Source organism: Ochlerotatus camptorhynchus, unplaced genomic scaffold (assembly GCF_037179485.1).
Source record: "Ochlerotatus camptorhynchus isolate MF236.1 unplaced genomic scaffold, CSIRO-AGI_Acam_v1.1 ptg000361l, whole genome shotgun sequence".
NCBI classification, from domain to species: Eukaryota; Metazoa; Arthropoda; class Insecta; order Diptera; family Culicidae; genus Ochlerotatus; species Ochlerotatus camptorhynchus.
The window spans coordinates 9,977,147-10,003,299 of record NW_027040849.1 but is presented as its reverse complement, the minus strand read 5'-3'; the positions used below and the strand labels follow the sequence as shown (position 1 = coordinate 10,003,299).

At 38.5% G+C, this 26,153-nt stretch overlaps 1 protein-coding gene across 1 annotated transcript in view; it reads left to right on the top strand.

Moving 5' to 3' along the window:
- Sesn (Sestrin) overlaps nucleotides 1–26,153 on the top strand; it is a 154,475-nt gene that overhangs the window by 5,414 nt on the left and 122,908 nt on the right. Inside the window, exon 2 of the mRNA XM_065231860.1 lies at nucleotides 21,869–22,509. Within this exon, the coding sequence (XP_065087932.1) occupies nucleotides 22,459–22,509 (51 nt within the window). The 5' untranslated portion in view covers nucleotides 21,869–22,458. The remainder of the gene's footprint in view (nucleotides 1–21,868; nucleotides 22,510–26,153) is intronic.

Sequence of the window (26,153 nt, the reverse complement as noted above, 5' to 3'; positions counted from 1 at the left end):
GAAACCTTTATAAGAAATCTCTCGGAATTCTTCTCAAAAGTCACTCGGAATCGACTGCTGAATTTTATTTAAACTTTCGTTAAGAATTTATTGTAAATATGTATTGTAAATTATCCTCCAATTTGTTTTCGTAATTCTCCTTAAGGTACGATTCCTTTGATATTTTTTTTTCTGAATTTCCATGAATTTCTTTTCATCGGTGTTCCTTTGAAATTAACATTAAAACATCCTTTTAATTATACTTAAAATTCTTTTCCAACTCTAATTGGAATTCTCCTGCAATCCTACTTTTTTTTTAACTCTTTATTTGTTCCAAATTCAAAATAAATTACATTTCATTTTTAACCTAGGTGCTCCAGTTACTGCAGTAACGTACCAGCCTTAATTGTTATGATATATATCTAAGTGTTTTAACATTGTTCATGTCTTGGCAATTCAGTATTTTAAACAGGTTTTTTAACCTGCATGTCAGTATAACAATTGATATCTTAAAACTAAAAACTAAAACTAAATCTTATCTAAGTATAAAGGGAATTAATCGTTGCAATTGAGGATTGCAACGATTTTTGTCTGAAATTATTAATTATTTTATTGGACATTTGTTCTAAAGTCTCAACATTCGAAATTCTATGTACTTCGGTAGTACTGTACCAGGGAGGCAACTTCAAAATCATCTTCACAACTTTGTTCTGAATCCTTTGAAGTGCTTTTTTCCTGGTAGTGCAACAACTAGACTATATTGGCACAGCAGCGTAAAGCATGGCCGGTCTAAAAACTTGTTTATATATTAGAAGTTTATTCGTCAGGCAAAGTTAGGATTTCCTGTTTATAAGAGGACACAAACATTTTATATATTTGTTACATTTGGCTTGAATGCCCTCAATGAGATCTTTAAAAGTTAATTTTTGGTCAAGAACTAATCCAAGATATTTCACTTGGTTTGACCAGGAAATTGGAACTCCGTTCATAGTGACTTTGTGACTACTACTAGGTTTCAAAAAGGAAGCTCTAGGCTTGTGTGGAAATATTATAAGTTGAGTTTTGGAAGCGTTGGGAGAAATCTTCCATTTTTGTAAATAAGAAGTCTGCAGTCTGCTGCAAATAAAACGAAGACTTCTTCCTTTAGTGGAAATGCCTGTGTCATCAGCGAACAAAGATTTGTGGCAACCCTGAGACAAATCAGGGAGGTCCGAAGTGAAAATGTTATACAATATAGGCCCAAGAATGCTACCCTGAGGAACTCCTGCTCTAACAGGTAGTCGATTAGATTTGGAATTTTGATAATTTACCTGCAGAGTTCTGTCAGTTAAATAATTTTGAACTAATTTCATAATGTAAAGTGGAAAATTAAACTTTTTCAATTTAGCAATCAAACCTTCATGCCAAACACTGTCGAATGCTTTTTCTATGTCTAGAAGAGCAACTCCAGTTGAGTGGCCTTCCGATATGTTTGAACGAATTAAATTGGTAACTCTTAAGAGTTGATGAGTAGTTGAATGCCCATGGCGAAATCCAAACTGCTCATCTGCAAAAATTGAGTTCGTATTGATGTGAAGCATCATTCTATTCAAAATTATCTTTTCAAAAAGTTTACTTATTGAAGAAAGAAAACTTATTGGGCGGTAGCTAGAAGCTTCAGCTGGATTTTTATCCGGCTTCAAAATTGGAACAAAATTTGCATTTTTCCATTTATCAGGAAAGTATGCCAAATGGAAACATCTGTTAAATAATTTTACCAAGAAAGACAAGGTACTCTCTGGGAGTTTTTTGATGAGGATATAGAAAATTCCATCATCACTTGGAGCTTTCATATTTTGAAACTTTTTAGTTATAGACCTTACTTCGTCCAAATCAGTCCCCCAGGAATCATCAAAAATATTTTCCCGATAGAAAATATTCAGAAAATCCCGAGCAACCTGATTCTCAATAGGACTAGTAAGACCCAAACTGAAATTATGGGAACTCTCGAATTGTTTAACAAGTTTCTGAGCTTTTTCCAAATTTGTGATCAAAATTTTACCACCTTCTTTAAGCGCTGGAATTGGCTTTTGAGGTTTTTTCAAAATTTTTGTGAGTTTCCAAAAGGGTTTGGAACTCGGGTCTAATTTAGAAATATTATTTTCAAAAGTTTTGTTCCTCAGGGCAGAGAATCGCTTTTTAATTTGTTTTTGCAAATCCCGCCAGATAACCTTCATGGCAGGATCGCGTGTTCTTTGATATTGTCTCCTACGGACATTTTTAAGACGGATCAAGAGCTGAAGATCGTCGTCTATTATAATTGAATCGAATTTAACCTCGCATTTTGGTACTGAGGCAGCTCTTGCTGCAACTATAGAAGTAGTCAGAGATTCAAGAGCATAATTAATTTTAACTTTGGTTTGTAAAGGAATGTTTGGATCGAAGTTATATTCCATAAATGTTCGATACTGCTCCCAATCAGCTCTATGGTAATTGAAAGTAGAGCTGTTGGGATTAGAAATTATTTCTTGGGATATTTCAAAAGTTACTGGAAGGTGATCAGAACCGAAGTCAGCATGGGTAACCAGTTGGCTACAAAGTTGACATGAATCAGTTAAGACCAAATCAATGGTGGAGGGATTTCTTGCAGAAGAAAAGCATGTTGGACTGTTTGGATATTGAATAGTGTAATAACCTGCAGAACAATGATCAAACAGAATATTACCATTGGAGTTGCTTTGAGCATTATTCCATGAGCGGTGTATTGCATTAAAATCGCCAATAATGAAGAATTTAGACCTATGACGGGTAAGTTTCTGGAGGTCACCCTTGAGAAAATTCTTTTTCTGGCCTACGCATTGGAATGGCAAATAGGCAGCTATAAACGTAAGTTGTCCAAATTTTGTTTCAACAGAAACTCCCAAAGTTTCAAAAACTTTGGTTTCAAATGAAGAAATAATTTTATGTTTGATTCGTCTGTGAATAATGATGGCAACGCCACCACAGGGTCCATCAAGACGATCATTTCTATAAATCAAGTAATTTGCGTCCTTCTTAACCTTATCGTCAGGTTTAAGGAACGTGTCAGTTATAACGGCAATATGCACGTTATGAACTCTCAAAAAGTTAAATAGCTCGTCTTCATTATCTTTAAGAGATCGAGCCTTTAAATTTACAATATTTAATGCTTTAAAATCCATTACTGAATTTTAAAGTCATGAAAATATTATTTGCAAATTTTACTCCAGTTTGAATAGCATCAAACATGGAGTTAGTTAAGCATATCAGAAATCATGTCAATTAATGATTTCTGTAAAAATTCCATTTTAGGGGCAGTAATGCTTCCTAAGTCAAAATTGTCCAAATTTCCGTTAGAATTACTTTGGTTAGTATTTTGATTTCTACCCGCTGCAATAGCAGCATAGGTAGCTCCATTAACTCGCTGAACATTGTTAGCAGCGAGAGGAGTAGGTACAGATGAAAAATTTGAAGCAGGGGTGATATTTGTACCTACGGGTACGAATGTAGAATTTGTTCCTCGCTGACCGTTGTTAACAGCAGAGGAATTTGTACCTGGTCGGAAACGTGGAGCGTTTCTTACCTGTCGGTTAGAACGAGATTGTAGGATCACTTTGCGAGTCTTACATTCCCAAAAATTGGATTTGTGGTTTTCACCACAATTTGAACATTTAAATTTCTTAGGATCTTCCTTCACAGGACAGTCGTCCTTTGCGTGAGAGGAATCACCACAATTCATGCATTTAGCTGGCATGTAGCAATTTTTAGTTCCGTGACCCCATCCCTGGCACTTACGGCACTGAGTGAGGTTTTGGAAATTTCCTCCAGTCTTCCTGAAGTGTTCCCACTTCACTCGGACATGGAGCATAAGGCTAGCTTTTTCTAAGGCCTTAAGGTTGTTTAGTTCACTAGACTTGAAGTGAACTAAATAAATATCATTAGAAATCCCGTTGCGCGAATCGCCAGGACGGGATTTCATTTTCATTTTGATTACTTGGAGTGGCACAACTCCAAGTAATTTTGCCAGTTCATCTTTGATCTGATCCAGGGATTCACCACTGGGCAGTCCTTTCATGACAACCTGGAACACACGTTCAGTTTTGGTGTCGTAAGTAAAAAATTTGTGCTGTTTCTCAATAAGATACATGAGAAGACATTTAAATCCGTCCAAGGTTTCAACCAATACACGGAATTCACCCCGACGTCCAATTTGTAGTGAAAACTTAACTTTCACGAAGTATAAAAGTTCCATGCGAAGAGCATGGAAATCGGAAGTGGTTACCACAATAGGGGCAATCTTTTCCTTCTTGACATTAAAGGGTGTCCACGATGAAATTGCCACACTATGATATTGCTCTAACTTTTTTAACCGTTGGGTAGAATTTAATGAAAATTTGGGTGGATTTAGTTCATAGTGCATTATTTACATCCTGCAAGTTTTAAAGTCCTGTGATCAAAACTCGCGGAAATGGAGTCGAAAGAACAGTTCGTGCGTGATAAAATCTTGCGCATTCATCACGAGAACAAGGATCTCTCGCATCGTTCCATCGCTAAAACGTTGGGAATCGCGAATTCCACGGTGTCGCGAGTGATTAAGCGGTTCGAGGAACGGTTGACCACCGATCGGAAGCCCAGAAGTGAAGAAAAAAGTATTCCGTACAACACCAAAAATCACAACCGCGTAGTTGGGGCCTTCAACCGAAATCCGAACGCCTCCGTTAGGGGTGTGGCTAAGAAGCTGCACCTAAGCCGAAGTTTTGTCCAGAAGGCCAAAACTAAGGCTGGGCTTCGAACGTTCAAGGTACAAAAGGCCCCTAATCGCGACGAGAAACAGAACAAGTCCGCCAAAACCCGTGCCAGGAAGTTGTACCTCAACATGCTGACGAAAGTTGAATGCTGCATCATGGACGACGAAACATATGTGAAGGCCGACTTCAAGCAGATCCCCGGCAACCTGTTTTTCACGGCCAAGGATAAGTTCAGCGTTCCGGAGCATGTCCGCACTCAGAAGATGTCCAAATTTGCGAAGAAATTCCTGGTTTGGCAAGCCATCTGCACGTGCGGGAAGCGGAGGTGGAACGGACAGGTGTACATAAAAGAGTGCCTCCAGAAGCGGCTGCTTCCTCTCCTGAAGGCCCACAACATCCCAACAATCTTCTGGCCGGATTTGGCCTCATGCCACTAATCCAAGGACGTGCTGAAGTGGTATGCGGACAATAAGGTCAATTTCGTGCCGAAAATGTTCAACCCTCCCAACACTCCGGAGCTCCGCCCCATCGAGAAGTACTGGGCGATTATGAAGCAGCACCTTCTTAAACGACCTAAGGTAGTGAAGACAGTCGAGGAACTGAAGAAAGTATGGGTTTACATGCAAAAAACGGTTGATTCACAGGTTGTGCAGAATCTTATGGCCGGGGTTAAGGCCAAGGTGCGGGCATTTGCGTATGGACTGTAAATAAAATACGAGTAAAATGGTAAAATGAAGTTAAATAGTTATTTCTCAATCCCTGAAAATGGCAATCGGATGAAAACTCGAATTTTGCGAATCAATTTTGTGTGTGGCAATTTCATCGTGGACACCCTTTAAGCCGGGAAAGTTTACTAGAATTTTTCTTGGATGATGGATCATTCTCATCATCCGTGAGCCAATAAAATTGACTGCTCAAATTAATTTCACCAGAAGGGGGATCAAGAGTTTTCCCCTTTCTTTTGCGTTTAGGCGCCATGGCGGCAGAAATTTTTATCCAAATCGACTTCCAAGCAGATTACTATAAGAATCTGAAGGATCGAAGAGGAATTTTCCAAATCGATATCCAAGAAGGATTACCTCGGGTAGGGTCCAAACAAGGATCGAAGAGGAATAAGAGTTGAACAAGGTAGAAATTTTACAGGTTGAGCACTGAAAAGTGCTGTTTAAATTTGTTGTAGCTTTAGGTAGTAGTAACACTAACTTCAGCAAAAAGCAAATAGATCCGCACGGCAAGAGAGCACGATGCGGACTGCAATCCTACTTAAAATTCTCCTGCTAATGACGTCACAATTATCATTGAATTCATCCAATTAACCAATCAATTCAATAGTTGAAGATGCTATTTTCAAATAACAGACTAAAATGGTAATTTTATACGATAGATGAGGGGATGAAAGTATAGAATTGATAGTTCCGTTAGTGTACGGCAGTGTGAAAATTGCATATAGAGAGTAGAAAGCGAGTAAGGACAACTTTAGGAAGGTACAAATCGGTTTTGATCATCTCTCTTTACCAAACTCCCCCGTTGGAGAGGGATGATCACCGACACGCTCAAGTACCAACGATGTGTTTGATTTTGTTCTATCGATTTAAATTTAGAATTTAATTCAAAAACTGAACTTGAAATAAAGTCCTGCCCAAAGAACTTCTTTAATTACGTAAAAACCAAATTAAAATCTGACAATTTTCCATCAATAATGCATCTTGACGAACGTGTCGGGGATAGCTCGGAAAAAAATTGTAAGCTTTTTGCAATTTTTTTTCAAGAAATCTATACGACATTTTCCGATGAAGATCGCGACCGCGATTATTTTGCATTTCATCCAGAATTTTCAAGGGACATTGGCGTCAATCAACTTCAAGTGCAGGATATTTTGCAGGCTTTAAAGAATTTAGACGCCTCAAAAGGTCCTGGACCTGACGGAATTCCTCCAGTATTTTTAAAAAGTCTAGCAATGGAACTCACTGCTCCATTGTTTTGGCTTTTTAATATGTCACTGGAATCCGGAACCTTCCCAAAAATATGGAAAAGCTCATTTTTAGTACCTATTTTTAAATCTGGCCGAAAATCTGACGTACGTAATTATCGTGGAATAGCCATTATCTCTTGCATTCCAAAGCTTTTCGAGGCAATTGTAAATGAAAAATTATTTCTTCAAACCAAAAATAGAATTACTGACATGCAACACGGCTTCTTTAAAGGACGTTCGACCTCGACAAATTTACTTGAATTTATAGACTATTCATTAAATGCAATGGATAATGGAAACCACGTAGAAGCTCTCTATACAGACTTTAGCAAGGCATTTGACCGAATTGACATACCAATGCTTCTTTTCAAATTGAAAAAAATTGGAATTGAGCCAGGACTCCTGAAATGGCTTGAATCATATTTAACTAACCGCCAACAAATAATTAAATTCAACGGAAAGAAATCGACCCCAATTCAAGTCACCTCAGGAGTCCCGCAAGGCTCTCATCTGGGACCTCTTCTTTTTATTCTGTACGTAAACGACATTTCCTTCATTCTCAAAAAAATTAAATTGCTAATCTATGCCGACGACATGAAGCTCTTTTTGGAAATAAAAAATGATGAAGACATCAATATATTCCAGAGTGAAATACACATATTCTACACATGGTGTAAAAAAAGCCTATTAGAACTGAATGTAAAAAAATGCAACTTAATATCATTTAGCAGAAAAAGAACACCATCAAACATTTCAATTGCATTAGGAAATCAGAATGTAGAAAAATGTGAAAGAGTCAGGGATTTAGGGATTATCTTAGACTCCAAACTAACTTTCATAGACCATTACAATACAATTATTCACAGGGCAAATAACATGCTAGGCTTTATCAAGCGCTTTTGCTATAACTTTCAGGACCCATACACAATTAAAACACTATATATTGCCTATGTGAGGTCAATACTGGAATATTGCAGCATTGTATGGTCTCCATTTTCAATCACGCACGAAGAAAGATTAGAATCAGTACAAAAGCAATTTCTATTATATGCCCTTCGTAAATTAGGTTGGACATCATTTCCTCTTCCATCATATGAAGCACGCTGCATGCTTATAAACATACAAACATTAAAAGAGCGTCGTGAATATGCAATGGTTTCGTTTGTAAATGATATCGTTTCGCAGCGCATTAACTCAGCAGAACTTTTATCAAAATTAAATTTTTATGTACCTACTCGACAACTCAGAAATCGAAATTTATTTGCCGTAACCCATCATCGCACAAATTATGCAAAATTTGGGCCATTAAATCGCATGATGGCGTCTTACAATCAATACTGCGAAACCATTGACTTTTCAATGTCTCGGCATAAACTAAAACAATATTTTAACTCCATACGGAATCATAACTCGTAGGAAGTAAAAATATAATAGCTGACATTATATTTTTTAATATTCTTAAGAAAAACAAATTTGTATATGTATTTGTACTAGTCTACATCGGTTGATGAAATAAATAAATAAACTTTGGGATTTTTACCGCACTTTAGTTGTTATCTGAAGGAAGGCACCCAGGAGGGAATACCCCTCACCAACCCCCTTTGTTTTTTGGATTCATTATTCAGCGATATTTTCAACCAATTTTTCGTATCTATTCCAATTTTGACGTCATGCGCATGAACATTATTCATGATACCAGACATTGAACCTAAAAATCTGTAAATTGAAATTTAACTTAAACATAGCCGGGGTTTTTTAGTTTCGAAATCAATATTTCCTTGAAATTCTTTTCGGAATTACCATGTTTCTAAACTCAGAATTACCTTGGATTTCAATTGTTCATAAACTTTCCAGAAAATTCAATGCGTAATAACCTTGGAATTTGCTTGTAACTAGCATAGGAATTTCCTTGGAATCCTTTTTAGAAACGTTTAAGGCTAGAGTTGGGAGGAAATGCTATACTTATATCAACATGAAGCTTTAGTGCGATAATTTATTAGCTATAGAAAGTTCTGAAGAAGATAGGTTGATAGTTCCAATAGAGTACGGCAGTGTGAAAATTGAACAGAAGTTGTTCAAAATTTCTTAAAAAAAAAGTGATAGAAATTGATAGTTGTACAAGCACATTTTTGGCTGTATAAGCTAATCCGCAGCTAGAATTGTTAGTTGGGTAGGTACTACTAAAGATTTAACATCAAATAACTTAGGTAACTTGCACGCAGTCACGATTTAAACAAAATGTATAAAACACTGAACCTGTTAAACCGGGCAATTTTTAAGATTTACATCGGGAAAACCGGGAATTTCAAATGATTATTATATGATAGATATTTTTCTATAAATCAAAACAGTATTTTCTACTGAAAATAACGTCCACGATAATGTTATAGGAAAATAGATGGTATTTTACTCTTTCCGGAAGAAAAATATACGAGGTTTAAATAATGGACAAATTTTGGTCAAAAAGTTTAAAAAAAGAACTGGTAAATTCTCAAATGAAAAAAAAAAACAGTGGTTCAATATTTAAAAAAAAATAGCTATTTATGCAACAAGTTGCAAAAAAAAGATTGGCAAGCCGCGTTGAAAAAATCGAATTTGGCAACGAGTTGCATACAACATTTTTTTGCACGCAAAAGGTGTCGAACAAGAGTTTTCGGCACTGTTATTGTTATATGAAAAATAGGCCTTTATGTTATCTAACAAAATTGCTTGAGTTTGCAATTTGGACATTTTATAAATCGTAAACTTTTCAAATGTTCAAGTCTTAAGTAAAGCTTTAAATACTAAACCTTTGTCCAACATTCAACAATTCTGGACTTAAATTAATTTTTCAATAGGACTAAGATTTTTTTCCATGAATTGTTGGATTTAGCTGTGTTTACAGGAATTTTAGGCTTAGGCAAAAGTTAAGGCATTCTAAGTAAAGTTCGAGAATCCTTAGCATAGTAAAATATTTACTTAGCATATTGAAACATGGCAAATAGAAAGTCTGTCGTTTGATAAAATTTCCTAGGCTGTGTTCCAACTGTTGAATTTTCACATAACTGCCATAGATGGAAAATTTTCAACTATTTCTATTCCTGTGTATTTATTTCTGGCAGACATCGATAGCTTAGTCGAAGTTTGGTTTATCAACAACAGAGGTATTTTCGATCATTTAAATATCTTTTGGAAGTGTCAATTTTAGGTGATCATTAATCAAATGAAAAACATTCTTCATCCATACTAAAATATCGATTCCATTGAGAGATTTAATAAACGAATTGAAAAAAGAATAAAAATCTGAAAAACATGAACACCGATCGTATTGAAAAAAAAAAAACTGAACAAAAAAACAATCAAATTGCATCAAGCTCAATCCATTTCGCGTGATTGCTTTCAATGGACACAGCGAGATTTACTAAAGTCATTCATTTATTTGGCAGGACAACGTCGCTCGCGGGGCTCAGAGTAACTTTTCTTGTTTATTATTTATTAATACGAATAAAGGGGAATTGATTTTTGGTGAAACCAGTTTTTTGCTTGCAGCATCAGCAGCCAGTGATGGGATGAAGAAGAAACCAGAATAAAGAATAGCTTATCTCACTCAGTCAGCGAGCAATAATCCTTGAGCGTTGAAATTTATTCTCCACTGCACTTTGGGCTGTCAGACTGAAAAAAGGACTAATAATCACGATTGTGTTGTTATTATTAATTGCACGGAATCGGATTGCCTTTTTTGTTTGCGAGAGGTGTCATTTTCCAATTTGAAATGCTGGAACGGCACGGCATTAGGTAGGCAAATTAAAGATGTCAACAGTTTCTATACAAGCGTTTTATAGCGTTCATAAAAAAGTTTGTGATGGATGATATGACTAACTTTAGTTAGTTTTGCATCTATTTATACCGATGTTGTTCCGATTTTTGTGAGCCCTTTTATTATGATAAACAGAATTGTATGTAACTGTGGTATAAATACGCAACTGATGTAATCAAAAAATATTTTCTTACATCGCTGTTTATCAGTTGGTGGCTTTGGTGTTACCGAATTAACTTTATATGTGTTTTGTAACTTTACCGAGCCGAGTTCGTTCTGTTGAACGCGAGAACCCTTCCTGCATGTGTATTGTAAAGCTATATAAAGGGAGATAACGACATGTTGCTCGTTCGGGGCCGGTCGTCCGTCCCGACCCGTCGACATGTGGAGATGGTAAACAACCGGCTTTTTTCGCGCGCCGGTATTTGTCGATCTATGGCAAGATCTCATCGCGGAAAGTGCTTACGGATCGCTAACGATGATGGTGGACATGGTGCTGTTGGGGACGTTTTTTTTCAATATAAATAATTTGGCACAAACAACAAGCCGAAGCGGACGAAAGTTGCGAGAAACGATGTAATCCCATCCCGTGGCTGTAGTCGACGTGCTCCTCATATGGTTGGACCGGCTGCCTGTGTAGAATGGCTCGGTGACGTTAGTGGTGGTGGTGATCTCTAGCGAAATCATCATCCATTGCTTTCTCACTCTCTCTCTTGGACGGGACGGGTGTCGTGTTGTTGATGTGAACTTGTTTTTCTCGTTCGATCGCCTTCGCCATAGGTACCCACTATACCGTGATTGTAATTTTAGCGCTCCCTGCTTGTTGCTGTTGCGGAGGACCTAAACTAGTGGGTTGCCTACTGCTGCAGGGGTTATTAGTTGGGTTTAATCAAGAATTCTATTGGAGTTGATTGAGTTTGATAGGACGGGTTTTATCAAATTGACGCAACGAGGACGTTTTATTCGAGGTTGCATTTATACGGAGAGAATGATGGGTTAGGTACATCCATCAATTCAGGTGACATTATTCAGTGTGAATATACTGCCAGAGAGATCGATGGCCACCAGGATTTCTAAAAAATTGAATAGCTTTTTTAAATCTCGTTCTATTTTGACTATAAGAAGAAGAAAAATTGAATCTCACTTTTGGGTGCATTCATTAAGTAACGACCACGGAGCTGTTGCTAAACTACGTAGACATTTTAGGGGGTGAGAGGTTCTAAAACATTTAAAAATCGGTCTGCGTAGTTTATGAACAACTCCCACCTACAAAAGACAGGTGACTTACGCACCGAGGGCCAGGAATTACATCTAGCAGGACAAAAATAATAACGCTCTGGGATTGCATCCAATTGAGTTGTTGAGAACAACGTTGTTCAAGACCACAAATTGATTGGACTTCTGTGCAAAAGTTATCAACCATTTACTTTTGGCCTACTACAGCACGCATACCTACACGCCTGTGTATTAGCATATAGGTATGTGCGGCGCACTTGGACTGTTATTGACAAAAGTTAATAACATTTTGCACAAATGTCTAATCGATTTGCGATCTTCGACAAAGATGTTCTGTATAGTTTTTTTTTATTTATTCAAAGGGGGATGTTTGTCAGAGTCTTAAACTATGTTAATCATCGATCGAGTTTCCACTTGCTGCAATTACGGCCTTCACACGCTTCCGGAATGCACGGTAGGTTCTAATAATGTAGTCTGGATCCATTTCTCTCCAGGTACGGGTCAATGTTTGTCTGAGGCTTGCTGTACTCGGGTGGCGTTTAGAACAGGCCTTGGCCTTCATGACGCGCCATATTGAGTAATCCAGCGGATTAAGATCGGGGCTGGATGGCGGCCATATTTACTTCGCCCAGAACGGAAGATGTTCCTGCAACCACTTCTGAGTGCGGTTCGAGGTGTGGCACGGATCCCCATCTTGTTGAAATACAACATTTGGCTTCGGACCGTACTGTTCTTTGATCTACGGAAGAACATACTTACTTAAAATCCCGATGTAGACCTCCGTGTTGACCTTGTCGCCTTCTGGAATAAACACCCGGTCCATTTTTTTGCCATCGGAAGCCACCAATCCAAACACCATAACGCTAGCAGGATGCTTGGTCAGATACACGTTCTTGTGCTCGTCGACCACGTCTTTTACCGGAAGAGAACTAATATACCGGTCGGTTCTGGAATTTGGTACGGGATCGACGGTAAACATGCTCTCGTCGGTGAACAGGATTACCGGATTTTTTCGCTTAATGAAGTTCAAGATTTTCTTGCATCGTTCGACTCGTAGCTCCCGGATGCGGTTGGTAATCATGTGAGTTTTTTTCCGTGCCCTCGACTTCGCCCCGCAATCTTCCTTTACGACCTTCTGTGCCTTAAAGTCACTGATCCTGTGTTCCTTTGTCATTTTCCTTATTGAACCTACTGGATTCACCCGAATCTTTCTTTTGATAGCAGCGATAACCCTCGGAACCCGAGCTGACCTCGGACGACCTGTGGCCACCTTCGCGGATAGTTGTCCTTTCTTTTCTCGGTCTAAAACCCTTTTGACGGTCCACCGAGACACTCCCACGGCGATTGAAATGTCTTTTTGCGACGAATACGCTGCCACTTCGTCATGGTGCAACTGTCAAACTAAGTAAATCATTTTCTTTTATACACAGCCGGTATGAGCTATAGGTTACGTGCATGCAAAGAAAACCAAGGCATTGTATGCACAGATGAAACGGGAACCTTATTTGTACGATGGTGCAAACATTATCACGCATACGGTAGTTCGTTTTCCATAAACAAATTTTAAAGATCTCCCACAAATGCAGATCATAGCCAAATTAAATCAAATTTAACACAGTTGTTGGTAACCTCAATTCAGATGGGCTGCATTCATTTTAATAAAATATATTGCTTGATTCAAATTCAAATATGTCAAATACATCTTAATATACCTCTGAGATATTTCGAGGAATTAACGTGTATTTGATAGTTGAAGATGCTAATTTCAAATAACAGACTGTAGTGGTAATTTTTATACGATAGATGGAGTAGATGAAAGCATAGAGTTGATAGTTCCGTTAGAGTACGGCAGTGTGAAGATTGCATATAGCTATTAGAATAGCGAGCTAGGACAACTTTTAAGGAAGGTACAAATCGGTTTTTTCATCTCTCTTTACCAAACTCCCCCTTTGGAGAGGGATGGTGAGGGGTGTCTATTTGATGTAAATTTTGAATAATTGATGACATTTTGCGTTTACGCGTTCATACGCATTTTTTAGAACATTCATTCAAAAAATCAAGTATTTTTTTTCAAATTTTAAGTGATATATTATATTTTTCAGTACTCTAAAAATAATAGCATTGGTCAGGAAAAGATTGGATTGATCAGTACCGATCGAGAAAAAATGATGAAAATATTCTTTTGAACGATTGTTCAAAATATAATACTAAAAATTCACGTTTTTACACAGGCTAATTAAAAAAAAAACTTAGAATATATCAGTTGTTGAAAGTTGTATAGGTTTTATGTCTTCGGAAATTTTTCATAAAATGTTTCGTTCTACTTTGCCTAAGACAGTAAACCTCTATCTATCGAAATAAATTTTTTTGTATCGCTGCGCCATCTTTGCGGCCAAAACTTGAACACAATTGTAGTGTTAGTTAATCCAAGAAACTTCACTGAGGACGTCAACTCAATTGGATGCAATCGCAGAGCGTTATTATTGTTTATTTATTTATTTATTTACGATCACCACCTTCGACTAAGGCGCACAGACTGAACTACTTAATACTATTTTCTAGACTTAATTCCTAATCCTATATGAAAATACAGTTTTGGACATGTTAAAATCGAATTTGTCGTCAACTTCATTAAAAGCCCGGAGACACGAATCAAGTGGATTGTGATGCCCATAGTTCGTCCTGTGGTACGGAATTGCCAGTAGAGGTGAACTTCGGAAGCGACGTGGAGGAATGTTGATCGGTATCTGCTCAAGAAGTGCAGGACAGTCAATACCTCCTGTGATGACATCAAACACGAACATACGCTGCATTTTAATTCGCCTCGATGATAGACTTTCTAAGTTGATCAATCGGCATCGGTCGGGGTAAGAAGGAAGATTTACTGGGTCATTCCAGGGAAGCTGGCGTAGAGCGAATCGTATGAATTTCTTCTGCACACGCTCAATTGCTAAGATCTGCGTCGCGTAGAATGGTGTCCATACAGGAGCAGCATACTCCAGGATACTTCGCACTAACGAAAAATATAACGTTTTGATGGCGTACACATCAGTAAAATCTGAAGCATGTCGACGAATAAATCCGAGTGCAGAAAATGTTTTGGCGCTTATAATAGCTACATGTTCGTTAAACTTCAATTTTGAGTCAATAGTAACGCCCAGATCACAAATCGATAGAACTCGCTCCAGTATGACGGATTCCATTTTAAATTGATGGACAATGGGCCTGGTGCGTCGCGTAAACGAAATAACTTTGCATTTGTCCCTGTCCACGCGCATTCCATTATCGCTACACCAAACGTGCATAACGTTTATGTCCTCTTGCAACGCAATGCAGTCTTCTGAAGAAGTGATGACACGATAAATCTTCAAGTCGTCGGCAAAAGAAAGGTTAAAAGAAGAGAGCACCATACAAACGTCATTTACGAAGATATTGAAGAACGCTTCCTTGGGCTACACCGGACGTGATGTTGAACGGCTAGGATTGTGCCGCATTCACTACAACACAACCGGTTCTGTCCGACAGGTACGAGAACAACCACTGCGTTATCCATTCCGGAAACCCCATGTGTACCATTTTGTCTATGACCAAGATATGTGGTACAGTGTCGAAGGCCTTGGCGAAATCTATATAAATCGAATCAACTTGTTGTCCATGTTCAACTTCGCGAGACAAGGTGCTGACGTAACACATCAGATTTGTAGTCGTGGAGCGTTGTTTCATGAAACCATGTTGGCCGCCGGAGATTAATGAAGATACGGCGTTATACAGAACGTTATGCAGCAGTTCTTCGAAAATTTTACTCAAGCAACACAAGACAGAAACACCTCGATAGTTCGTGACTCGATTACAGTTGCCGGATTTGTAGATTGGAATGATAGAAGCTGATTTCCAAGCCACTGGGAACATCCTGTCATGCAGCGAACGGTTGAATAGAGATGTTATGGGAGATGCAAGTGCGGTGGGTGGTATACCGTCCATTCCAGGTCCTTTATCAACGTCGAGTTCTTCAATGGCTTTCACTACTTCGACAACGGAAAACAAGCAAAATAAGCAAAGCGGTTGAAGCGAGGAACAGGCGATGATTTGCTAAATACGCTCTCGAAGAACTTGGCGAATAGGCTTGCTGCTTCCGAATTAGAGCTAGCGATGGTTTCGTCGTATTTAACGTTAGTTGGAATGCGAGTAGCCGATTTTTGGCTTCTGACAAAATTCCAGAAACATGAAGGATTTTGCTGGACATCCGATTGAATCTTAGCCATGTAACTTTCATACGTGGAAAAGAGAAGTGCCTTGTACGTTGTTTCCACTTCCTGAAGGTTATTCCGCTCACTATCGGACTTCATCAGAAAGAAACGGCTGCGTGCTTTTCTGAGGACGTTTCGTAGATGACGTAGTTCAGAGGTCCACCATTAGACTGATGCAAAATTTGACTTTTTCGCTCCACAGTGCTTAAATGGTTTCAAATCGGGTCCTGATTAACCTCCCAAAGTTACAACTCATTTGGTTGTAAACAGACTTCGCACAAGCCATTTGAAGTTTGCATGTTAATTACTATGGGAAATCTCAACTTTTTGTTCATTGCTTTCTAGTCTTTTTCCATATTGAGCTGCGAAACGGTTCGATAGCTATTCTTAAAGAAAATTTTCTCAGCTACAACTTTGCTGAAGATCGTTTATAAAAACGAGACAGGAAAAAGTTATTATTTATTTAAGAGATTGATAAACTTATGACATGATCAAGCAGCTGCTCTGTAGGCAACACTGTATTTTGCAGTGTGACATAGTAGCCATGATTTTTGTGTCCTATTCAACGCCCCAGAAACACCAATGTTACCTGCTGAGCAGTTGATTGAGCATGATCATAAGACATCAGCGCATTGAACCATTGATAACTTTCGATCCTTGCATTTAATCAAAAAGTGGTCTTGAGCAAAGTTGTAGCTGGGAAAATTTCCTACAAGTACAGTTGAAAGCTTTGGAAGCAGACCGATATGGTGAATTATTAGATAGACATGAACAAAAATCTTGGTTTTGCCATAGTAATTCCCATACAAACTTCAAATGGTTTGTGCCATCTCAGTTTCTCACCAAATGGGTTCAAATTTTGAGAGGTTAGTCAGGATCCGATTTGGAATCGTTTAAGTATTGTGGAGCGAAAAAGTCAAATTTTGCATCAGTCTAGTCCACCATGGCTTGTTGTAGACTGAAGAAGCTAGTTGTCTCTTTTGAGGTACTTGGTCACTAAGAACTTCGTAAAGTTTATCATAGAAAGCTGATACAGACTCGTACAATGATTCCCGTCGCAGTAGAGCATCCCATTCGATGTTTGAGAGCACGTCATCCAAACGACCAAAATCACACGACTGAAAATTAAAGTTGCACACTAATGTATCCACATTCATCAGGATTCATTGTTTCTCCTGCTAGATTTAAGTCCTGGCCCACTGTGCATTGTGCGCGGCTTTTTAACATGTTTAGAAACTTCTTCGTAGACATTATTTTTCACCTTAAGGTGATACTCTAAGGAAGCCTTAGCGTGAAACTTATAAGGCACAAATGTCAGCTTCCACAAAACATACAAATTTGAAATTGCTACTCTGTAGTAGCACAGCAAACAAGGAGTAGCAATTTCAAATTTGTATGTTTTGTGGAATCTGACATTTGTGCCTTTAAAGTTTCACGCTAAGGCTTCCTTAGAGTATCACCTTAAGTCAAACGGTTTTGGAATAATCTAATACGATCACGTTTCCACTGATTGTACCACTATGTACAGTGAAAATTCACAGTAAGCACAATATAGATGGCGGGTACAGTTCAATTGTCAAACTCCATAGAATTGGAGCTTTTTGAAGCTATCTAGCACACGGGGATGAATGGATTCACTGTTTTCCAACTACACTCTCCCCCCGAAGAGTACATGTAGCAAATTGGATTCGACCTAATAGGGACCAACATGGAATATCTCGCGATCCTGGACATATAGAAGGTTACTGTCTTCGGTAAAGATGTTCACTGGATTAAGACCTAAAGGTTGTTGGACAGAAGTTCGGAATTTTCTCACTACGCGGTGCTAGTGTGCATGAATTAATGATGCCCTTGTTTTTGTGATATCTTGAAATTCTTGTCATCTAGGAAGTTGCTTTCTTCGGCAAAGTTTTTCAGTGGATCAAGAGTTGGTGGACAGAAGTTCGGCGTTTTCTCACTACGCGGTGCTAGTGTGCTTGAATTTGTGATTTCCTTAGCATCTAGGAAGTTGCTGTCTTGGGCGAAGTTGTTCAGTAGATTAAGACCTAATGTTTGGTGTACAGAAGTTCGGAATTATCTCACTACGCGGTGCTAGTATGCATGTATTCGTGATTTCCTTGTTCATGTGATATCTTGAAATCTTTGCTATCTAGGAAGTTGCTGTCTTGGGCAAAGTTGTTCAGTGGATCAAGGCCTTATGGTTGGTGGACAGAAGTTTAAAATTTCCTCACTACGCGGTGCTAGTGTGCTTGAATTTGTGATTTCCTTGTTTATGTCATATCCTGAAATAATTTACATCTAGGAAATTGTTGTCTCCGGCAAGGTTTTTCAGTGGATCAAGACCTCATGGCTGATGGACAGAAGTTTGGAATTCTTTTCTCACTACGCGGTGCTAGTGTGCATGTAATAGTTATTTCCTTGTTTTTGTCGATATCTTAAAATCCTTTCCATTTAGAAGATCGCTGCCTTGGGCAAAGTTGTTCAGTGGATCATGACCTAATGGTTGGTGGACAGAATTTTGGTATTTTCTCACAACGTGGCGGTAGTGTAAATGTATTGATGATTTCCTATTTTACGTGAAATCTTGAAATCCTTGCCATCTAGGAAGTTGTTGTCTTCGGCAAAGTTTGTCAGTGGACCAAAACCTTATCGTTGATGGACAGAAGTTCGGAAGTTTCTCACTAAGCGGGGCAAGTATGCTTGAATTTGTGATTTCTTTTTATGTGATATCTTGAAATCCTAGCGATCTAGGAAGTTGTTGTCTGTGGCAAAGTTGTTCAGTGGATTATTACAATTAACTATACCAAATATGATTGTTATATAAATTTCAACTATCTACACGCAAACTAAAAATAGTAGCTGGGTGAAAATTACGAAGGAATGATAGAAATGATATTGCTGAATGAAGAAGTCGAGAAAATTTCGAACTTCTGTCCACCAACCTTTAGGTCTTGATCTACTGAACAACTTTGCCGAAGGCAGTAACCTTCTATATGTCCAAGATCGCGAGATATTCCATGTTGATCCCTATTAGGTCAACTCCCATATGCTACGTATACTTCATTTATGCGATTCCCTCGCGTAAACGGAATCATTCGAGACCAACTTAAAGGGATTTCTTGTAGACCGAGTTCGCGTTCTTCGGGGGGAGTGTGTAATCTGTTTCCCTATTGCTCGCACTGATTTAGATGGTGCAGTACCCGAGCAAGAACAAATATGTTGATACCTTAAATTGGTATGTATTAGCTTGGCATAAAAGGTAAAATACCAAAGAATAATATTAAAAAAACAATGTTCCTACAATATCATTTCAATACCAAATTGATTAAATGCAATACCAAAACTATACCACACCGGTATTCTTTTGGTATCCAAATAGGGTAGGTATACCAGTTATGACGTTCCTATTATGGTGTGTTCTAATTATGGCCTATGAGAATTCTATAGGTCACAATTGGACCACACTATAATAGGAACGTATAGCCATAACTGTTACAAATTCCCTACTATTTTTGGTTATTTGGGAAGTATTTTGCATGCTATTTTTTTGGTATTATTCTTTGGTATTTGATCTCTTTTGTCGGCTGATCAACACCAAATTTTGGTGTCAGGAATAGAATTAGGTATTCATAAGCTATTTTCTCCTGCTCGTGTAGTGTGTGCCAATTAAACGTTAAAAAGCTATCTGATGGTGATATTGCCAACTAATAAAATATTACATACTCGTCTTCTTCTTCTTCTTCTTCTTCTTCTTCTTCTTCTTCTTCTTCTTCTTCTTCTTCTTCTTCTTCTTCTTCTTCTTCTTCTTCTTCTTCTTCCATAAACACGAAAGTTTCTCCGTAACATTGCTACTTCTTCTTCATTTGCTTCTTAGAGAGTGATAAATGGTTAGCTCAAATATGAAGTGTAATGTAGTGAGTGGTCTCTGTTGTAGTGTAAATTTGTTTGATGTACACGTGTAGTACAATGTAGTATAATGACAATTTTTTTATTCTTAAATCCAAGAGGGTGGTTTGCGATTAAAAAAAAAATCCGTTATATAATCTATAAATTGGCTACTTTCGGAGCGAGAACTACATGAGCGGCTGGAAATTAATGATTGATGCCATATGCCCATTGGAGTAGCTAATAGGGGTTCCTAGCTTCATCCAGAATGATCCAGGCTCCATCCCTCCAGATTTTTTTAGATTCTTATACCGACAATTTAAATTATGCAAATCTTCAAAAAAATCTGGAGGGGCCAGGCACTCAAGGCACCCTCATTAGCTACGCCAGTGCACAAACCCTATATAACGAATATTTTAGGAACGGTAAAACCGTGTAGAATTTTGAAATCCATGATGGGGGTTTCCGATCTAAGGGGCCGTTCATAATCCACGTAGACCAATATCACTAGTTTACAAATAAATGTAAAAAAATGAATTTCAATTTTATGTATATCATGCGCTGAATCAAAAAAATCTCAGTTGAATAGTTTTCTAGATAAAGCTAAAAACTAAAAATTTGCTTGTTTACTAAAATCCAAATATCTCCGGCTGTAATGAAGCTATATCAATTATCTGATCGCCATGTTAAGGGTGAGAAATTTTTGTTCGAGCAACTGAACATTATTTGTCAGTGAGATTAGTGTAATTGTTGTTAATTAATAGTTTGTTTATTTTTTTAAAAATGTTTTTCATTTTTCCAAGAAAAATTGATTTCAGCAAAACTTTTAAGCAAGGTAAATTCAATTTTTTGCAGTGATTGTGCCAACAACACCACTAATCTCACTGAAAATAGTATCTAGTTGATCGAAAGCAAGTTGTCTCACTTTTAATTTGGCATTACAATAATTGATATAGCTTTTTTATAGCCGGAGTTATTTGTATTTTAGTAAACAAACTTTTTTATTAGCTGTATCTACAAAACTATCCTTCTGAGATTTTTTCTATCTGACTACATTTTTGGATTCAGCGCACGATTTTACGTGGGAAATGACCGTCAGCGTACAAAGTTCAAATATGCTGTAAACTAGTGTAGTCAATACTTTTAAACCACTCCCACCCCCTGAAGTCTACAAAGACTTTCATAATTAAAAAAAAAATCACAATTTTGTATATTGTCACAGATTATATTGTATTCGTCATTTTAAATCGTTTTTTTTATGATTTATTTGTATTATCACTGTGAAATCGGTTCGCCAGCTAAACAAAAGAGAGGATCATACTGTGAACTTGCTGTTGATCCATTTTGATCAATGTCTTGTGTTCAACTTCTTCGGCAAAATCTTTATCAGAAAATACGTCAAGTGATTAAATGGAAAATTTATCGATACATCTACTGCCACTTATAACCTTTATCAAGCTTCAATTATCATAGTAGAACTAATTTAAAATGATAATAAATCCACCAACAATGTAGCTAACAGCGGAACACACGTAAATAGAACGAAATCAGATGCAGGTCACCGGTGATAATTGATATAATTGATCATCAAATTAGAGTAGCAATATCGATTAGATAAGTTCGGAGCGCGCACGTATCTGTGCCGTCAATCACAAACACCGAGTCAAGCTGATCGTAGACAAAGGGTACTTATCTTTGCAGCAAATTTACACCTCATTCCCTTTCTCTGCGATTGCGATAAGGAATCAACCGGCAATTTCAAACGGTGCTTGTTTCTACTGGTTCTACTGTATCAACACAAATATACCGATCATCCATAAATAGCTTCACGGTACGAGAAGATCACCGTGCTCTTATTGGTGTACAGCTTCCTTTTCTCGTGCGTAGAAATCTATGCGGTCATTTAACCAAAAAAAAAGTTTTCCTTCCATTGTTGCCTACTATCGCAATAAATTGTTTATCTAACCTAATTAAAATATTTCCCCTTTATCTCTATTTCTGTCCACAGGCATTATCGAGCAACGGAAACGTAGGCGGTCACCTTTCGTCGTATTTTTTTATTCTCTTGCGTGTTTTCGTGTAATTTCTGGTTGTTTTGCAGTTGGATCGTGCTCGTTATTGCAAGTTGACGAAAACAATTTACCCACCGCATCGCACACTGCACTCACCTTCTCCCAAGTCATCCGGAGTGCCATTCGCTCACAGTCAGTCCGTCAGTGTGAACCGCGTTGGTGATTGAGTGTTTCAAGTGTCCAAAGAGGAAGAAGATAAAGAAGCGAGCAGCGAGCAAATTGTGCAAAACAAAAACAATCAAATTTTTCGTAAAGTGTGCGCTCGCGAGCGAGCAAAATAAAAAAAAACGACAGTGAAAACAGAGCCGATCGTGGGTTCGGTATGATAAGTGTGCACTCGTGATCGTGATAGTTGACAAAGTTGTCGCGATAGGATCAACTGATGATCGTGGATTGCAAGCTGGTGGATAAGAGGCGTAAATTTTTCCTTTGATTGGAGGTTCATTGCCTGCGGCTGTTCAACGACGTCTGTTCCGGAGTCCGGCGGGAGCTAGTAAGCGAGAGTTCCTGCACCTGGGTCATCTCCATGTACTCAATGGTGGACTCTTACAACGGCATGGGTCAACTGGGTCCAGAGGTGAGTAGATTATTGTCACTTCGGTTTGCATGACAACAAAAGCACCGTTTAGACAAAACAACAAAAAAAAAAAAGGTTCACTCGGTAGACGCTGGACAAACACGTTTACTGATAACAGCTCCAAGAGGGCGAGAGAGTGAGCGAGTGCTCGACGACTATTGTGATCAAGCTAGATTGTGACCTAGTCCGTAGCCATTGGTTGGAGATAACACCATCGGCTCGGTTTCACTTGCTAGTCGCCTTCTTTAGCTCGCTTTCCTGACAGTTCCAACCACCACGGCAAATACAGTACATGGTTTGCTGAAGAGTTTCTTGACCCGCGTTTGCACCGATTGTTGCCAACTAATGGATAAGGGTTTGGGGGGATGAATCATATTTTCAAAAGAGTTACTGCTTTCGGGCTTCCTAAATGGGGAACGGATTTCGACTTGATAATGCGATAATGCGATGATATGCATGTGTACCCAGGGCAGGAATACAGATAAATCGGGCTGTCGTTATCAGACCCATATGAATGGTTGTTTCCATGCAGACATTGTGTGCAATAACAGCTGGGATTTATCGGGATTCGGTGGCATTTATGCCTTGAGGGGTTTACTGGAGGATTGGTGAAATGTAAATGGATATGTTTAGGGAAGTTTTATATTAGTCGGATGTTTTAAAATATAGGTACAGCACCCGTTTGTTTTTTGGCACGGGGTTCGGTTTTGGCAACAAAACCACAAAACCGTTTTTTTGGCCTCGTGCCAAAATCGAACGGATTTTAAAAATAATGTGTTGTGATTACAATTTTTAATAAAAGATTTATCATTAATAGCGTCTATGTCCGTTGCATCTCAATATCGAGAGAAGAAATGTAAAGGAAGACACTGTCAATGCATCTTTTGTCATTTACGATTTCAGGAATGCAGACTATCACAGCATCATTCTTCTTCTTGAGACGCTAGACTGGGAGAACATTCTTGACGGAACCAATGTGAACATAGCTGCACAGACATTCTGTCATATTCTTTCATATTTATGCGATCGACCGACATGTTCCCAAGAAGACGGTAGTCATTGGTCTCGTACCCCATGGCTCACTCCCGAACTCCGAAGGCTGAAAAGACAAAAGAGAGCCGCCCTAAGAAGATTTTCGAAAAACAAAAGTGTATCGCTGCGTGACCACTACGTGAAGCTGAACATAATCTATAAACGCGTTAGCAAGAGATGTTATATTCGATATCAGACGGGCTTACAACGATGACTCAAATCCCACCCACAATCTTTCTGCGATTATGTCAAACAGTAACGTAACGAGTGTGACCTGCCTTCTTCAATGAAGGGGAATGGGACCGTAGTCTCTGAACCACAAGCCATATGTGACATGTTTGCCTCGAAGTTTTATAGGATTTTCTCCAACGAATTGCTATCCGATAGACAGATACCATCAGTATCTAGTAACACACAGCCGTCAGGGCTAGTTATGCCTGAAGTCACTGTCAACAATGATGCGATTATGGCAGCTGCACGTAAACTAAAAGTGTCAACGTGCTTAGGTCCCAATGGAATTCCGTCTGTGTTTTTGAAGAACTGCATTGACAGCTTGCTCGAGCCACTTCAAGTGATCTTCAGCTTGTCGCTTTCATCCGGAGTGTTTCCGTCCTGCTGGAAACGTGCATACATGTTCGCAGTACACAAAAACGGCGATAGGAAGAATATTGATAATTATCGACCAATTATTCTTTCATTGCAAGCAATTTTCAAGCCCAGACCAGCATGGTTTCATTCCCGGTCGTTCAACCGCGTCAAACCTTTTATGTCTCACTTCTTACGTAACCGACAGTATGCTTGAACGAGCACAAACGGATGTACTATATTTGGACTTATCCGCAGCATTCGATAAGGTCAACCATCAAATTGCTGTAGCGTGGTGCATGGAACTCTTTTGGCTTGGTTCCAGTCCTACTTGGTCGTCGCTTGCAAATAGTCAGCTTCATTTCAAATCACGTCAGGGATTCCGCAGGGAAGTCATCTTGGACCACTCATCTTCCTTTTATACTTCAACGATGTCAATGCAGTGCTGGATGGACCAAGGCTTTCGTTTGCTGATGACTTCAAGCTATATTTCAAGATTCGTTCTGAGGCTGACGCTCAGTTTCTACAACAAAAAGTTGATGCATTCGCCATTGGTGCCAGATGAATCGTATGACCGTAAATCCTGAAAAATGCTCAGTTATTACGTTTTCTCGACTGAAAAATCCAAAACTCCATGATTATTTATTTTCTGGAGTACAACTGGTAAGAGTTAACGAAATCAAGGACTTGGGAATTATCCTCGAGTCCCAGTTGACCTTCACGTGTCGTTCGTAGTGAATAAAGCTTCAAAATCTCTAGTCTTTATCTTCCGGTTAACAAAAGGGTTCACGCACATTCAATGTCTAAAGGCGCTTTACTGTGCATTAGTTCGGTCGACATTGGAGTACTGTTCGACTGTTTGAAGCCCTCACTACCAAAATGGAATTGAGAGAATAGAATCAGGGCAACGGCGGTTTGTTCGATTCGCACTTCGTCGACTACTATGGCGGGATCCATTTCGTCTCCCAAACTACGAGCACCGATGTCAGCTAATTCGCCTGGACACACTTAGTACACTAGACGTTGCTAAGGCTATGCTGGTTTCTGATGTATTGCTGGGTCGAGTTGATTGTCCTGAAATCCTACAACGAATCAACTTGCTTGTATGAGCGACCAAGATCTCTACGGAACAATGCGATGCTACGACCTCAACCTCACAGCACCAATTACGGAATGAACAGTGCCATTACTGGGATACAGAGAGTTTTCAACCGGGTTGCCAGTCAATTTGATTTTAACGTTTCGCGTGACTTGCTACGTGCTGGATTTATTAATGTTTTTAGATAATTTGAAACATATGTGTAGTTTTAATGTATATTAATTTAGTTCATTGGCAACAACTTATTCATCATTGGGGCCAAGAAGCCTGTTGATGAAGAAATAAATAAATAAATAAATGTCATAAATATGACTCACAATGGTCCAAACTAAATGAAATCATAAATTAAAATTTAATTAAAACCATTTGAACCACGGGGTTCGATTTTGGAAACACTAAATTTTCGGGCTTTCTGCTTAAATCAAACGGCTTTCTGCCAAAATGAAACCAATTTGTAAAAGTGAAATACGTGATTTCAACGTGCCCGGAGGACCAACCGTCTGGGACACTAAATTTTACCTAAGTTTTCGAGTCGGAGTAAATTTGTTCAAGTCAAGATCTTGAAGATTGTGCAATGTGCCTAAAAATTTTACAAATCTTCAGGCACTTTTTTATAGTTCACAATCTCCAAAAAAATTCGTAGCTTGACATCTCGAATTACAGTCAACTCTCTATAACTCGGCATTGAATGAACCATCGAGTAATAGAATTATCGACTTGTAGTATAATCTCGAAATAATCCATTGACTGTAATAACCGGCCTTATTTACCCATTTGGATTCGATTTTTATTTTAAATCCATTTACGAAAGCTGTGAGTCTTCTTCTTCGCATTTCAAACTTGTTCCTTATCGCATATTAGCTTAGTGTGTGCTCTCAACTTAGTGTTCTAGATGCACTTCCACAGTTATTAATTGAGAGCTTTCGAT